The following is a 17028-nucleotide window of genomic DNA, read 5'->3' as shown; positions in this document are numbered from 1 at the left end:
ATATGCTATATTTTAATTAAGAAATTCAAGCTATTTAATTCGAAAGAGATACCATTGAAATGTTGAATAGAGTAGTTCTGCGGAACCATACTAGTGGCAGTAGCGTGGAGAACGAGACTTAGTTCTTGCACGAGTTACTGGACTGTGCAATCTGTATACAATAGGTTCCCAGATAAACGAAGTCTATTAATTGCTCTCCACTGAGTAATGATCAAGTGAGAAGTAAAATAAAAATCTCTATGATAAACGAAAATTCAAAGTGTGTTCATTCTGCCAGTCTTCTCTATCAAATCAGATAACTCTAAGTTTTCAACAGAAGGATAATGTGCTCTGTACTGAGATATATGCCGTAAGCATTTCAGATTTTAATGAACCTCACATTATAAAGCGTAGCACAATCGGAGTATTAACAATAACACTTTGACAAATGATATATTCGTGATGCGCAAGTGATTAACAGTGACGAAAAATTAACTGAACAAAAATACTCTTCAATGAAAAAAACATCTGTTTGATTTTAAATGCTTAAAAGGTTCTAAACTTAATAAAAAACTAAAAGCATCAACCTTTTGTGCCGATGGCTTCGCCGGAGCCCGGCCGTAATGGCCTATACATCGGACGCAAATCACATCAGATACACATTAATCGCATGTCCTATTATATAAGTATATACTCTATGATAGGGATTACGCCTAAATCTTTCTCTTTCGAAGCCGCGGGGCTTTGCCACTTCCCACACACCCATCTCAACACCCGAAGAAGCAATGCAAACGTTTAACCTAGGCCTTAAGCTGAATGATGCGTTGTCTTTTACGTTGAATTCTTAATGTCTGCTCTTGCACACGAAACCTAAGGAACATGCATATTCCTTTCCTATGATAATGTTATGACGAGACGGCCTTCTGCTAGTGACCTCCTCCCTCACGTGAAACAAGCCCTGAACCGGAAGTGACCCTACCCTATTATGTGCTGAAATGATTGAGATTCTGGATGTCCTGCTCGTGGCCTGAGCTGTGGTCATCAGTGGCCGGCCGAGGCAAAAAGATAATCAAGGTGGCGACGAAGAAATCGCTTATCGCTCGCTTTCACAGCGCGCTATTGGTTGGGCAAGCTGTGACTGTTTTGGAATGAAGATGAGATTTGAGCGGTTCAAATAGGAGAATATATTTAGACATAAACATATTCTGCCATATAGCATCCAATACACGGAAAGCAGGATAACGAACGTTAAGATCTATCCTTCGGCCAGATACTATCGAATATAAGAGTAGAACAAGAGTGAAAACGTCGACGGTGGGTGAGGATATCGTAAGGGCAACCACAAGAGAACCGAGGTCTCGACCAGTAACGTTATTGTGGATCGTGTTTGTCGTTTGACTAATTTCTGTCTCGCCTTCAGCGACGCTCTGGTAAGTCCAAGATTTACTGTTTCTGACATGATACGATGAGATTCAGTTGCGTTTTTAGCTTATTGTTAATTGCAACGCAACCTGTACCGGTAGGTTCAATAAAATTCATTTAATTCCAACCACCTAATCTGGTCAAAGCTTGCAGATGATTCTGCCCTTTTTCCGGCCAGATCAGTTTCCGTATGTTAGAGAAGTCACATAGTGAATACAACTTGTCATTTTGATGATTTTCTCCAAGGCCGAGCCTACAGTTCGCTGCGCAGGGAGACGCACTTGCTCCTAGATGGACGCTGATTCTGTTGAAGTTGGAAATGTTTTGTTTTGTATTCATCCAGTTCGTTCGATTTCATTCTATTATTTGGCTTCGGGTTTGCCGACTCCAATTGACCTTACTCCTTTCGCTCAATCCATAGGAGGTTACGATGTCAAACAATCGGACCTTGCTTCTGCTATTGAAAAGGTCCTTTAGGTGATCTAGAGGTGGCTAGAGTGAAAAAAAAAAGTTTTCCAACGTTCAATGCACCAATGAAATCTATTCGCTGAGGTTGCACATCACCACTGTGCCCTTCGCCTACGCCGATATATAGGCCCTAAGGAAAGACAATATCAGCTGCTGCCACCCCTATTAGAATGTTGCTGGCAGGCCAAGTCGTACACGTGAAGCGTGTACAGGAGAAAAGTACTCCCGCGTCAATTGAACTAACAATTTGTGTAATCAGCGTTGCGCATCGATTCTATTACTATCGCGACTGACAAAAGTTGTTGCACTGCTGTCCAATGCTGTGTCTTTGTACGTCTGCAGCGTTACGGGGATATATTGCTATGTGGGCAAACCTGACAAGCTTTTGTGCAGAGTTATTCAACATCTATCATTATAAGTGATGCGTTGGCAATGGCACGCGCTTGAAATATGGCTGACGTCTGTGTTATTACGCCGGGGGAAGGGGACTAGGCTAAACGATGTGTTCGTGTCGGCATCTGCGTGCATATGTTTCATACGATGGGCTGCCGGTAATCACTTTTATCTACTCTAATCTCTAGCGAACTCTACGATAACATCGACGGAGAGGCCACTTTACGACCTGGAATCGGCAGGTTGTGGGATCCTAATCTGCAATATCGTGTAACCTAACAACGAGACGACTTCCTATAAATACCATGCAATACAATGCAATGAGAAGGATGTGCGTTGCGCGCACTCCTGTGTAGCCCGCTGGTCCTTGGTACCCCCGTCTGTCCTGGCGGTTCACCAGCACAAAGAGGAAAGCCTCTGGAAATGCTAAACTTTTCCCGAGGAGTGTAACATCGATCGGTCGAGAGCTGAGAGAAGGCAAATGAAAGCAGCCTGGCTTCTCATGCTCTCTCGGGTTCAACTTCGCTTGTACAGCTCTGCTGAGGCGAAATCAAAATTAGTCTCTAGCTGGCTTAATTGACGTGAACCCGTTCCGAAGGTGGTGTGGCTCAGCCATTTGGTGCTAGACTCTCGTTTCTGTGCTAACTGATGGCAATGCTAGTGGGTGTAGAAGTAACCAAGGAAGTTTGAGTCAGTCTGCGGTCAGCCCCTCCGCCTAGCTTCACTTTTCGACTACCGCTGAGTATCACGAACTGAGGTGTTATTGCCGCGGTTGTTAGGTTCATCCATCCGGTTTGATCCTTAATACGAGAAATCGGGCTAAGGAACGCAAGTGTGTCTTCAAAAGAGATTGCTGCGGCAGCTAGGAAAGAAACGGGTAAATCGAAGAGTGAAACTGTGGGGTAGATGCTGGTGTGATGCGTAGGGACTATCAAATGAAGATTTAGACAAGAAGAAATTACTAGGCATAGCAGTAAGGAATAAGGCCGTGTCCTGGATATTCCGTGTGCTGTGTGAATCTCATAGGGAAGAATTGTGGGCAACCGCCTCGGGCGATGAGTCCAAAAAAGCTTTTGGATAGACGACTATCCTCTTCGACCAAATGAGTTTTGAGCGTACGTCGTGCTGACTTTGATCTACATAGGCAAGAAAAATTTAAAGCAGAAACTCGACCCACGAATGCGCTGATGTTGACTCCGAAGTAGGAAACCTCGAAACCCAATTGTTTCGGTTGCCATAGACGTTGTTACCTCTACCGGCTTCCATTACGACGAACAGTCATGTTGAACATTGAAGGACACGATTCAGAAAGCTTCAATTATCGTTGATTTTTTGCTGTTATTGAAAATATATATAGGTTAAACAAGTATACAAGTTTGAGAGTGTCTATTCTTAGGAAATATTAAGGCAGATGAAATATATGTGGAATACAAGTATTTCAATAATGACACATGTTGAAAACACTTAACTGGACACTGTTTTGAACATTATGAAGCTTAAGCGAAAGATAAGTTAACAGAAGCCAAATATTATCATTATTTTCAATAAACTTAAACGGCTTATCCTCTTCGGAAAACTGACCCTTGCCGACTTGATTGAGTTAGAACCTTTAATATTTTTTAAGAAATATCAGTCCCTTTCAAACGGGATATGAATATGTTTATAGGCAATGCCATGTCTTCACTTTTCCTTCGAAACGTTTTACAAAGTCACCTATCAAAAGTCATTTCATACGACGTCATCAAAAATCACAAAGAGGTTTAAACCCCTTGGATAATCATTTCAAAGGATTACTGCGTTTTGTACGCTTGGGTGTATTTTATTCATTAAATTTGAACGATCCCTATACATATTATGTTCAAGGGGATCAGCTGACCCTATGCACAATCTGTGTGTGTAGACCATGCACAAATTCAAACTATATAACTTATGCATAAGCAGCCTGATGTATCACTTGCTTTTGTAGCGACTTGAAGGTCCTAAGGCAAGCGTATGTGGCAACGTTGTTTCAAACCTAACTATAGCAAACGTGGCATATACACGTCGACTGTCGCTCGATGTAGCTTTGTTGTTGAAGGAAACGTAATAGTAGTATAAGACGTCTCTAAAAAGTAAGATTATCTTAAGAGTAACAGCTTTTCATCTGAGAAATATCTATTTGCCACTCGGTGCATAGGTGGCATTTGTATGGTAAAAACGAAGATTCACCTTAAATTAAAATCCTACGCAGGGTAAATTTGATATAGAGAGCTAAAAATGCTTGGCGTATGTCTTCTAGCTCGCGCTCTTTATTGCTCAATCTCCCCACTTAAACTTATATACCTAATCTGTATCTGTCTTGTTTGTCTACGTCAGCCTATTAGTATACTGACATTTACATTTTAACTAAGCAACGTGTCATCGCGTGTCTATAAAAAGATGAACGCCACATGAAAGGAAGCATACTATTCAGGTAAGACTTCCCACCGCTGCATGGCGCAGTATATGCACGCACGAACGTGCTTATTGCCGGTAGCTTTCCACCTCGTGGCTTCGCACATGATTGCGAAAGACAGATGAGTCCCCTTTCAGCCATTTGTAGTTAATTTGTATTTCCATTCATGATGGGGAAAGACACAGAGAGAAAAAAAAAAAGAGAGAAAGATGAATCGGCATACTAACCGGCCATACAGCGACTGGACGTGGGAAACGAGCACGTAGCGGTGAGCGGACGGCGAGCTCACTGCCGGTAATACAGTACCGTTAAATGAGCAATGTTCGAAAAATTTCTTGCCAGGATCTGGCCGTCGAATTGCTTGTTAGATAATTATTGACACCTCCAATCTGCGAGTGGTATTTGCCTGGGCGCCTTCGTCGACTCCGTTTCCTAGACCTCGAAGTCTGTTCGATGGACGATTCGCAGCCGCAGCAATAGCAATAAAGTATCGTTGACACGTACAGTGGGGATGTTTCTATACGTGGACAATGGATGATAATCTGACGTTTAATCGTATTCGTTTGACGCCTCGACTCACGTCTCTATTCACCGCATGTGAGGAATAAACTTAAAGTTACTATTTTCCATTGTACTTTATCTATGTACTTTGTACTGCAAAGTTTGGAAAAGCAGTACGCAATAGGCTGTTGTTGCTCAAATATAGAGTCATAAGCTAACATTGTTGAAAAATACAACTTAGATGCACACATGCACATGTCCTTTGTACACATAATCTGATGTTAGCGGGGAACGAAACGTTCGGTCGTTATTTTAATATTAACTAGCTAATATAATGTTGAAATTAATATCGAGTTAAGCCTATCATGCATCATTGAAGCCTTTTGCACGATCGCCCTGGGGTCGTAACGTTTCCATAGAACGTATTGTAGCTTGTGTGTATGTTCCTCCTATGTCGTTCGATGCTGGTCAATCACTTCTAATGTTCCACTTAGTCGCCAGACCACTAGTCAAGCGTCAATCCCCAGTGCAGCACCAGCAGTAACAAAACGCAAACGGCGTCAGCCATAGATAAAAAAAAAAGAAAGAACCGCAGCGATCAGAGCAAACTGGGACAAGCTGATCGAAATGAACAGACGCTATGCATTATGTGCAAGGTGTCGTGCCTGCCTTAAACAAGTCTCTACGACTTCATCCCGTCTCGAACAGATAGTTCAACGAATTTTTGCGCATATGCCAGGAGTTGCACCGTTAGCCGTCACGACGTTTGTTCCCTATGATCATCATATACCACGATTGTCGGCTCAAACTTAGACCTAAACCACCTTTTGGACATTAAGGAAAAAAACGTCCTTTTTTAATCCGCGATTAACCTTTTAATATTAAACGCCTTTCAATATTGGTAAACGTAAATCCATTGAACTCACATACGCTATACACAAAAATATTAGCGGAATTAAATTTTGGGTTGATAATAGACCAAAGGTTCCGAAATACGAAAGCTCGAAACGGCAAGAAAGTTTGAAAGATGCAAAAGGGTGCAAAAGACCAATTTTTAGAACTTATGTGGACGACCTATTCGGCATTCGATATTCCTTTTTTAAACAGGCGTTAATTTGTCTACTAAAACAATAGATCTATTAGAAGTGTCCCTATGAATAATTGGCAATGACGCATTGATTTCTTCTGTGGCAATACTTATCATAATATTTTTTAAATAATAAAGAATTGAACTCCGAGCTGCCAGCTGCTGCTGCTGCTACCGCTACTGGATAGAGAAATAAGGCAGGAAGATGTGTGCAAGTCAGCAGGAAGGGACGGAAGTTGGAGCGGGAACAACAGCACTGGCCGATATCTCTTTTTTGCTTATTGTCATGACTACCATTATTATTACTCCCATCATCGAGGTAATCGTCTTTGATGGTTTATCATTGCAAGTGCTATCAGCAACAACAGCGGTGACTACACACCCTATTGCGAGCGTCCGGATTGAACCTTGTTCTCTACTTATTTTGCGTCACCATTGTGTTTTCATTTATTTAACCGATCGTCCTTCCACTGGAATTCAGACGTCGGCTTGTTCTGCTCAGCTGCTCTCTCCGTCTGCTTCAGGTTTCAAATGCCTTCATTTTCGTTCCTCCCGTCAGTCACTACTTCCTTCCTTCTCGGTATTAAGTTTATCCTCCGTTCGACTCCTTTGTTTCACTCTACACTCGAACAGTGTATTCTGACTCTTGATGCCGCCGCATTCGTCTAGTTTGCGCCTCTCCCATCGGTCCGTTCATCTGCCCACCCATCGTTGTGAGGTCACTTTGAAATGCCATCATGTACACACCCGTTGCTTCAAGGGCGGCTGACGGTCAACGCTGGTTCTCACTCCTTTGCGTGTTCGCGTTCGTTTCCCTCTTCATCGCTTGTTTTAGTTATTACCGTCATCAGTAACAGCAGTAGCAGCACCATTGGAGCCTATCATGCTGGAAGCAGTCAGGAAGAAGTAGGAAGCAGTATCAGTAACGACAACCGTACTAGTAGCAGTTAGCTAACTGGCGGACGCCAGACAGTGCGGCTACCTTATCAGGTCGGCCACATTTTGTCGTCTATAATTTATCGATTAAACGTCTACAGGAGACCTGGTGTGAACGCTACAAACCGCATTGAAAATTTCCGTTTGGCAAGAAAAACGAAGGACGACCGCCACAGCACCGTCGGCAAACTTACACAGGGAACTAACTCCTCTAACGAAACAACGGATAGCGACTTGGAAAGAAGGCGATAATACTAACAGAAGATGGTATAGCAAAAACAATCTGTTCACAACAGCTCATGAGCACGTAAAGCAACGGGAAAGCTGACCAAAAAGATAAATAACGTACACGTTGATAGAACATAAAATTACGTAAGCGTATAAACACAGGGACGGCGAATCTTAAGTTGCGTTTCTGTTTATAACGGAGTTAATGACGCTTATAGCGTGGCGCACATATATTCAAGACGCATGTAATCATACGTTTCTCATACAGAAAGCTTCTAAACTAATGAGAGCGCTCTTATCAGAACTTGAGTAGCACACTTGTTGAAATAATACCTTTCTATATTTAGCAGATAAAGAGCTTAACACAAAGTAGCTTTTGTTGAAAATAAAAACAAGCAAAAGATAAGTTTTCAGTATTAAACAAGCCAAGCGCATCAGAAGCTACGTCTACCTAATAGTGCGTCCCCCAGCTTACACGTCAATCCTGTATGTGTCGAGTTTGCCGAAACGATCCACCGGTCAAATTATTATCGATAGCAGCCGTCACACGATGTGATCAGATTTTTATCCATTTTTTTGCACGATTATCTACGACATAGACTATATCGATTTGTGAATGCTTGAACTGGCTTCGTGTTTAAGGATTTTATTCCGCCATCTATCTTTTCGGCTAACTCTCCCCTCATTCTTACTAGCTTCACGCCTTGCAACGACGTTTCCAACTGGGAACAGACTTTCGGCCTTCTTAGCGTCCTGGTGCGCTAAGCTAGGCCACCGAGCCGTGGTAATCTTTTCTGAATATGGCAGCCGTAATCTGTTTCCCCCAGTCTCTATAATCCGTAAAATGTCGTACTCGATTGGCGATCAGTGGATCGCGCTCGATGCGTTTGTACACCGATTTTTCATGCTTAATACTGATTGGAACGGACGATACGGAGGTTAGACACGCGCTCCAACACGTTCGACGCATCGCCGATCAGCCGGCTAGTGGCCAATCCCACATGGTCGATGTTTGTTGCTCTGTCATCCTGTAGCGACACCAACGATTTCGCCCTAAAAGGAGCGCCACGAGTGGCCGGCGTCAGAATCGCCGTAGCCGCGGACGGTCACCACGAATGTCGTCACCACCGACGCTCTTCGCATCATCACAACATCAGGCCAGACTTAGACAGTGGCCGAACTGATCCCCGGGCTGGGTAATTGCAGGCATGGCACGATATAGTAGAGATATACGATCATAACTCCGACAGTAGCAGCAGCAGTAACAGCAAAAGCAAAGGAGACAAGCAGAAAATGACATCGTGAACTCAGAACGGCTATAAAGACGACAAAGGTGATTTGGACAAAAGGCTAATGACGGCTGCACCAACACGGAAACTCAGCAGTAGCAGCCGCAGCATCAGGGCTGAGTTTTCTTTTTCGCCGTAGTTTTCTCTGCCTGACCAGCAGAAGATAGCAGCGAATAGAAAACGCAACGGAAAGAGTAACTGTGCGGGGAAGAGGATCACCGACAGCGCACTATCAATGTTAGAAGAAACTGTAGACAACGGCCGGCAGACTCCGTTGGATGATCAGTATTGGACTTTTAGACAAAGAGTCCGAAGGCAACATTGGCTCTACTAGTAGTAGTAGTAGTAGTAGTAGTAGTGCAAAAGATCACAAAAGTGCTCGACGTTCCCCCGTGGCAGCAAAATGGAGCGCAAGACTTGCTGTCGGAGTCATTGTTTGGGATAGAATGCGCGCCGATTTCCTCATTTTTTCGCGTTCTTTCGTAGTGGCCCCTACTCGAGCGTCGATCGCGAACGCAAGGTTAGAGCTGCCAGCAGACCGATTCGTAGTCCAGCGACTCCTGTGTTTTGAAACGTTCCTTTTCGCGCTGATGTTCTCCGTTCTGAGCTACTCCGTTCATTTCTGCTTCGATTTCTGCCGCTGCTGCCGTTGGTTCCCTTTTGCTGTAGTGGTGCGGCGCACACATGGAGCTCGCCACTCCGTGAGTTCTGCATGAAGACAGAATGACGCAAACGTGAAGTAACACTATCTGGCTATCAGCTAGGCTTCCTACGTGTGAAGAAAGAAAAAAAAAGAGGCGAAGACGATCGAATAGATGACGACGAGAACGCCGGACGGCATCAACAGCCAGCCACAGCAATAGAATAGCACCGGCAGCTGTAGAGCGAAAAACAGTAACAACAGCAACGCGACCGAATCAAAGAGAAGTGGCCCTTTGAAAGAGATGAGCAACGTCCGGCGCCCTGAGGACCACCATCGCCAGTTTAACTGCACCACATCCGGATTTCAGAAGTGCACAAGTGCAAAAACATCCCGATAAGAAGCCGTAGCCGACGATTACAACAGCGATGATGATGATAATAATCCTGACGTTGGGTGATGCTGGTGGAGGCGGTGATGGGCGTGATGATGACAATGAAGAATCAGAAAAACGCCAGAAGATGCAAGCCAGGCTGTACCGAGGCAGCGGTTCAAGATAGGGGCCGCTGCGTACTGGCCGTGCACGAACACTCCGTCTCGCAAGCTAACTTCATCGGGATGAACTTGGACCGGGCAACTTAAGTAATCTGATGAACGGACCGCCTATAAGTATTGGCTTTAACAGTCCCAAAGACAATTTAATAACCCGGAAGCAATCAACAAGAGGAAGACGACGAAAAAACTGGCGGCTTTTCGAATTTCGATAACGACGACAGGTAAGTGCTGCTTGCACTTAATGCTGGAAATAGCGATGCTGACGAGGAAGATGCCTATTACCATGATGGTCATCGTCGTGCCGATGCGTATGGAGATCAAGTTGGAACGAAGGTGTCATGCGAACCACAGATGAAATCGATTTAAATCGATATTGCCTGCCGCCACTAAACTGGCTTTAACTTAACTTTATGCTATTTTCACCGTGTGAAATCGAATTATCTTCATCTGGATGCATTTACCGCTGCCGTTGCTGTCGCCCATCGTAGAATCCAGCTGGAGAATAAGACAAGTAAGAACAGAAGTAAATACATCCATAGCTGATGAGGTAGTCGGGGCATTCATTAGGCAAGGGATAAAAAAAAATCATAAAGTGGCACGTAGAAAATAATCCTTCTTCCGATCTACATATAGATGTATATTAATACTTAAATTAGTGTACACATATATACTTTTTCAGGTATTTGCGAAGAGTTTAATTACTTAGCTTTCTAAGGATTAGAAAATAAATTCGAAGGAAGATGTTATAAGTAATTATACAGAGTGCGTACCGCATAGATTTAGCCAAAAGTATATTTTCGCTCAAGCAGTTAGCCGGATTTGGGCTGTTCAAACAGTCCAAATTTTTTTCACACGAGACGAATGACCCATTTTTTTAGGAAAAAAAAATTGGGGATATAGGGGATCACTGCTCGAAAGGTCGATTTCGGGTCTTCTTGATTTGACTACAATCAGTAAAATTGGCCTATGGTATGGCTACATGATGCAACACGGTAATAATACGCGTACGATCGGAGCGGTACGATCGAATTTTAAATTGGATTGTTCGATATTGCAGTCTGATAGGAAGCCCTGGTACCGAGATGTGACGTATCTCTGCGCTGTTTACCCATACGCATGATCTTGTTATCTATTTGCCACGAATTTGAGTCGTCTCATACCGCTTCATTAGCAATAGCTTCATTGCAACTGTAGTAATTTCAGGTTAAATAGCACATAGACCGCTATGTGATAACATGATGCCTAGATGTGTCTTGTATATACTGAAGCAGTTCGTGATCGTTTCGGTATAGTCTTCTTTTTACCCAAATTTGGAAAAAGACCGACTGAAGAATGCTAGAAGGAAAAGCTCTGTTCTGTACTGCGGTTCCATTGTGAACCGCATTCGAAGTCCATTCGGCGGTAGAACAGTTTGTAAAATGCGCCATTTTATTTCACAAAACAGGGGGGTTAGCATTACTTACTGTTTACTGCGGTTACTGTTTCTGTAAAGAGCGTTCGCCATTCATTGAAGAGTCATTAAATTGTCATCCATACGCGCTCGTAAATTCGTGAGTAAAATCGGCCCTTGGTAAACTTCAATGGCTTTCTGGTCTCAGGCGTCCGTCGAGAGTCCGCGTGCCCGTTCGGACTTTCGGGCATGTCCCATGACATCTAAAATCGCTCCTTTGGTTCTGGCTTGAAAACGGTAGCGACGATAGCAACGATTTTTCCTCAAATTCTTAGAAAAGTGCCAATACAAGAAATTCTTATTGCTTGAAGACAGCACGTGCGCATTGATCGCTGCGGCTGCTGATTCTATTGGTCTAATGTATTGACAGAAATGAATACTGGTTAGGTTTCTTGTAAGCAGTAATAATTTCTCTATATGTTTTAAGGCAGATTCTATCCAAGCGTTATTTTTGATATCCATTTCACCATACACAACAGCAGCAAGGTCGAAGGCAGGCGTCGCCATGCACACATGCATAGACATACATACGCACTCACATGTTTACGGTCGATAAAACAAACATGTTTCTGCTGTATATGACAGGCTTTGTTAGCCTCGTTTAGCGGTCGGATTCTTGGTCTTAAGTTAACGAAAGCTTCTGCCCAAGTTGAAAGGTAGAGCCGCCGGCCTCGGTGCGGTGTTTTATGCTCGGCAACAATTTCTCATCTTCCGAGTCTTCTTCGGCTAATCGATCGCCTCCAGGGCCCCTTGACACTCGAATGTGTCCAAAGAAGCCAAAAATACATACACACATATGCTATGAAACATCACCGTATAACAGCGTCATTGTCGTCGAAGTCTACTGCATTGGCCCCCGGCTGCACTGAGTCACCCCATCAGCCCTCCGATGAGCAACTACCAACGACGAAGGATCGAATAAGGCAGAATAGAAGACAGAGGAATTTTACTTCAGCCTTTTCGGCCTTGCCTGCCTGCCTCCCTGCCCGCGCCATGTTTCTCGTGACGTACTACCTACATTTGCCACAACGTAATGCTTAATATATGCGTACTGTACCACGGCCAATGCTCGAACAAGTAGATGTAAGCAGCAACCCGAAGCTAAACAACCTACTTTTAGCTAAGTATTCGATGTCAAAGTACCTCGGCTCTGAGCATCGCGTAGCTCTGCCAATAATCTTGTTTTGCGAGCGTAAGTAGAAGGCTTTTGAAGAGCGGATAGTCGATGACGATGGTAACAGCATATATCAATATGACGGCACTTTTGACACCTGGAAGCAGGCAATGATCAAGAAGACGGCAGTTTTCTGCGCGCTGTGTCTGTGAGCGTACGCTTGTGGGACATCGAATCTGGCCACAAATATCAGAATTACTTGTCGAGATTAGTTGAAGCTATGAAACTATCGACCTAGTCCGTGCGATCGGGCGGTCAGCAAGCGATAGTAGTCCATGGAAACGATCATACCTACAGTGTGGTGATGCCAGATGTAACGGCGATTGTGAGAAAACTAGATTTTTTTTTTGTTCTGCGTCTAGCGGATTAGTAGGTTCGAAGAAGATCCCCCCCCCCCCCCCGACTGAACCTTTTTTAGCGATATTTTTTGTGTGCACGTGCTGTTCTGTTTGGTCGTGCATTCGCTGGGTCACATAGACAAAGATTCAGATCCTTAACCAACGCAAAAATAAAAACCGTTGTTGTCGAAGCGATTTGAGCCTCAGTTTACTTTTAGAGCGTCTAATACAATACGATTTGCCCATCTCAATCTTATAGCGGAGCTAATGCATCAGATATACATTTATATACATCGGATATACGGTTTATGAATATATAAACCTAGTGTATGTGGCATCTGTGGTTAGTAAGCCATTTGATTCAGGCAACGTTCGCTCGCCTCCATATTTCAATACGAAGACGGTTTCGCGACGCGCATATATATATATATGAGGCCTTTGAGCGAATAAAATCAAGAGCTCTTTCTTGCCTCCTTTCTTTTTGGTTTTTTTTTAGTAAATCAGCCAGACGTCATCGTTAGCTGTCATATCAGAACTGACCCAGGCCGCTGGGGTGGTCATCCGCGTTGTCGCATTCAGTCATCCACATGACGGGCGTTTTGATAAAGACCATAGCTTCAAATGCATCAAGCAGTTTGGCGATGACGAGCAAGGTCGCGCAGCGTGGGAACCGACCAAGTGATTTCGGTTGCTTGAAGCGTCGTGAAACGTTGAAGCAACTCTGCTGGGCTGTAGCTCGTACGTAACTCCCTGCTTTCTTTAACGTTCTATGATCCTCCCAGTGTCACTGTGGTAGTATTGGTGCCGAAGATATGACAAACTTCAGCTAAACCGCGCATTGTCGCATCGCTGCCATCCTGATTTGTAACTAGTGCTGGTTTGCAGATTCTACTAGAGCCACAAGCACCAGTCATTCTTCAGCTGCGTGAGCGTATCCCCATGGACGTCAAATCGCGCAGCTTCTGGTGCTGTCGCTGGCGCTTTCGCCATTGTCATCGACGTTCGAGCGTCACAGGTCCGGGTGTTGTTTTTCTTGCCAGAGGCTGTTCTATCAACAACGGTAATTGTGACAGAAGTGCATGTAATTATCGCAGCGCCATCGATCGAGGCTATGTTGTGCCATTCTAAATAAGCTTATATGACAACAACGTATTCTATATGCGCTTGTTAGCTGCATTAGACGCGCACAGGCGTTCTCACAAGGGGTGTCGGTGTATATACATATACAGGTGGGGTTCCGGATGACCGCTTCCGCCAGACGGCTCAACTAAACAGGGTTCTATAGGTCGGCAGCCAGTATCTCCCTCTCATTCCCCTCCCTATTTGCTTGAACAGAGAAGCCATTAGAAAAGTTACTGCGCTTGATGCACGGGCTGACTGAGAGGGCACCGAACTGCGGTGACAAAGACGAAACCAATCGATGCTTCAGACAGACCACTACAACTGTTGCTAGTGCAATTGTTGAGTTGTGGCGGTGGCTAAAAGAGTCGTGCCGTCCCTTTTTGCTTCGTTTTTCTGTTCCCTATTAACTTTTCATGGCACAGTGATGTGCGTCTTCATCTCGACTGCGACATGTTCACCGTCGAACGGCCGATGATGTCCTCCTGCTGCTAGGCGGAGGGTAAGCGGATGGTTAGCCGCCCCGCTGCGGATCCAGTGGGACACTACAATTGTCGTTGTCCAACTTACTAGCAAAGGCTGCTGCCGCTACTGTGACTTCTACAATGAGCTGAACGCTTATAAGCTCTACGCTTGCTCAATCGAAGGGCCCGCTGCCTACGACGACACAACTATGGCCGTTTCAGCAGTGTCTTTTGGAGATAAACGATGATATTCTCACTGCCTCTGTTTTATTTGCAGATGAACATTTGCCAGACACACTATTTCGTCGCAAGCGCTTGTCCCGTCAAACAGGGGTCAGCTGTTATTCTCTCTGCTGCCGCCGCCGTTCGATGACACAGCATTGACGTTATCTGCTTAGACATTGTTGCACACAATAGGCCACACCGTAGCCGCTGTTGATAGAAACGTATCGGCTAGATAAAATGGATAGTCAATGTATCTAGCAACACTCAAGTGATGGGGGCGCGGCAGTAATAGGGAGGAAATGGCGGATCCGCTCTCAAAGCGCATGACCTGAACAAATAATGAGCATTTTCTAGAAACTTGGACTTTTGAAGAGCATTTAACTAAAGAAAGCCGTTTGTCCTTTTGACTCGATCAGTAAATAATCGTATCGTCGCGGGCTATAATTGAAAACGAAAATTGAGCAAGCACTACTTTCTTCAGTCAAAGGATATTGGCTATTATTAGCTTTAAAGACTATTTTCACACTGTACGATCATTGATATTGAAAGAAAATACGTCTAAATGATTTTGAGGATCAGGACGGCAGTCGATTTCTGCCTTGTACGTGCATCGGAAACGCTCTTACCTTGAGCTCCTGAATGAGTTCGGTGTTGTCGAGAAGGAGTACCTTGCAGTGGAAGGTCTTCGCCTTTTCTCCGAAGCACTTCATCTTGACTTCGCGCACAGTCGCAATTCGAAAGACGAGCGCTTCACACAAAATACAAAACCTCCTCTGTAGGTATTATAGCACTCATGAAACATGCACACACTATAGCCATACGGCAAATGTTAACACACGGCCTGGGTTGTACACTTAGATGAGCGGTGGTCGAAAACGTTACAGAAGACTCTTCGTGCTAGGTTTTTCGAATTCGACCCTAAAAACCTCGGATGCCCCTCTCTTGCATAAACTAACACTCGCAAATTTAACTTAAACTTTAAATCAAGCAAAAACGTGACGCCGCGGTGCTCAAGATATAACTTTTTCTTAGAAAACTTTTTGAGCTTAGAAATACATCCCGAAGAATCCTTAATTACACCTAAGGATTTTCACATCTACAGAATCCGCGGATGTTGTCTTTTGCGAATAGTGCGGCTGATTCGGATGCAGTTGCCACCGTTCTTGTCATATCTGTATTGGTTATCAATGTTGCCATTATAAGACCCGATCTTTTTATATTGGCCAATCGCACTGCTGTTAAATGATGGACGACCACGTGAACACGCCGCGTCTAACTGCACCTATTATAATTAGCTTACACAGAGCACACGACGCTCATTCGAGCTGACATTTGACTTCAAATCAAAATCGGCGACAAGCTATCACACTGAGCCCTACGGAGCGGATCGAAACTACTAGTCCAAATGATTTAAATAAACTGACACCATCAGCCAAGCCGAACCGGCGAGACAGCGCCAAAAGGACGTCTCGAGGCCCGCCGTCCGCAGAAGATGCGGCCCCTTATTGAAGTCGCACTAAACACTTCCCGCGCGCCTGCGGTGGAGAGAGTCTCCCGCAACGTTGGAGAGGGCAACGTTTCCATCACTATGAGCGGACAAGAGAAAGGGTATACTTATACCACTGTTACTACGGCCAGTGATGGCGGCAGCCTCAGCTGCTCTGGGGGCAGCATCACTGCGGTGAGACACTGATAGACAGAGAGAAACTTTCATGCGGCACAGACAGCGGCTCCCCCACAACCCTATGAGACACATGCGGACTACGAGAAACTCGAAAGCTTGGGGGGGCCTCGGTCGGAGATTGGGTTGGACACTAGTAGAGGCGTGGACTTAAACAGTCAGTCGCTGGAGCTGCTCCGCTTGTTCACCCGGTTGCTCCGTCGCTTCGAGTCACAGTAAATGGCGCAAAGCGCTTTTTACGCCAGCTTCTACATACAGATCAAGCACGGTCATCACTGACAGCGTCTCTTATCGCCGCTATCCCGTTTACCCCTCAGTCGAAATTACCAGCACCGCTTCCACTAGCCTGCCCCGTCACAGACGATCGACAGCGAATGTCAAATGAAATTCGGAGAAATGCTGGGGGTGGCGTGGGACACAGAAAAGACGACAAAGTTACCCCGCAGACAAACGGCAGTTGGTCGGTTGCTTCGTCGCTGGGACGTTCGGTGTCGCTGATGCGCCATATCCGCCTCAAACCGCCTTTAATCCTTCTTTGCTCCTGCCTTGGGAACGCGTTTATCACGCCGGCTACTGCAGGGGCCGGCGTGGCGACCGCGTCTCGTCGGTGGTGGCGTATGCGTGAATTCGGCGCACGAGGCGATC

The 17028-nt window shown here is 44.9% G+C and overlaps 1 protein-coding gene across 4 annotated transcripts in view; it reads right to left on the bottom strand.

The window, feature by feature from the left end:
• The window catches only part of LOC111269273 (uncharacterized), a 104965-nt gene extending 88758 nt beyond the window's left edge, over nucleotides 1-16207 (bottom strand). For 3 of the 4 annotated variants that reach the window (XR_002685700.2, XM_022848743.2, XM_022848747.2), the window contains exon 1: nucleotides 15329-16207. Coding sequence is in view for 3 of the 4 variants with exons in the window: in XM_022848743.2 (XP_022704478.1) it covers nucleotides 15329-15412 (84 nt within the window). In the remaining variant the exon portion in view is untranslated. The remainder of the gene's footprint in view (nucleotides 1-15328) is intronic. The other variant, XM_022848756.2, reaches the window with a different exon arrangement.
• Nucleotides 16208-17028: the final 821 nt, after the last annotated feature.

Source organism: Varroa jacobsoni, unplaced genomic scaffold (genome assembly GCF_002532875.2).
Source record: "Varroa jacobsoni isolate VJ856 unplaced genomic scaffold, vjacob_1.0 scaffold_145, whole genome shotgun sequence".
NCBI classification, from domain to species: Eukaryota; Metazoa; Arthropoda; class Arachnida; order Mesostigmata; family Varroidae; genus Varroa; species Varroa jacobsoni.
This window is presented reverse-complemented; position numbering and strand designations above follow the sequence as displayed.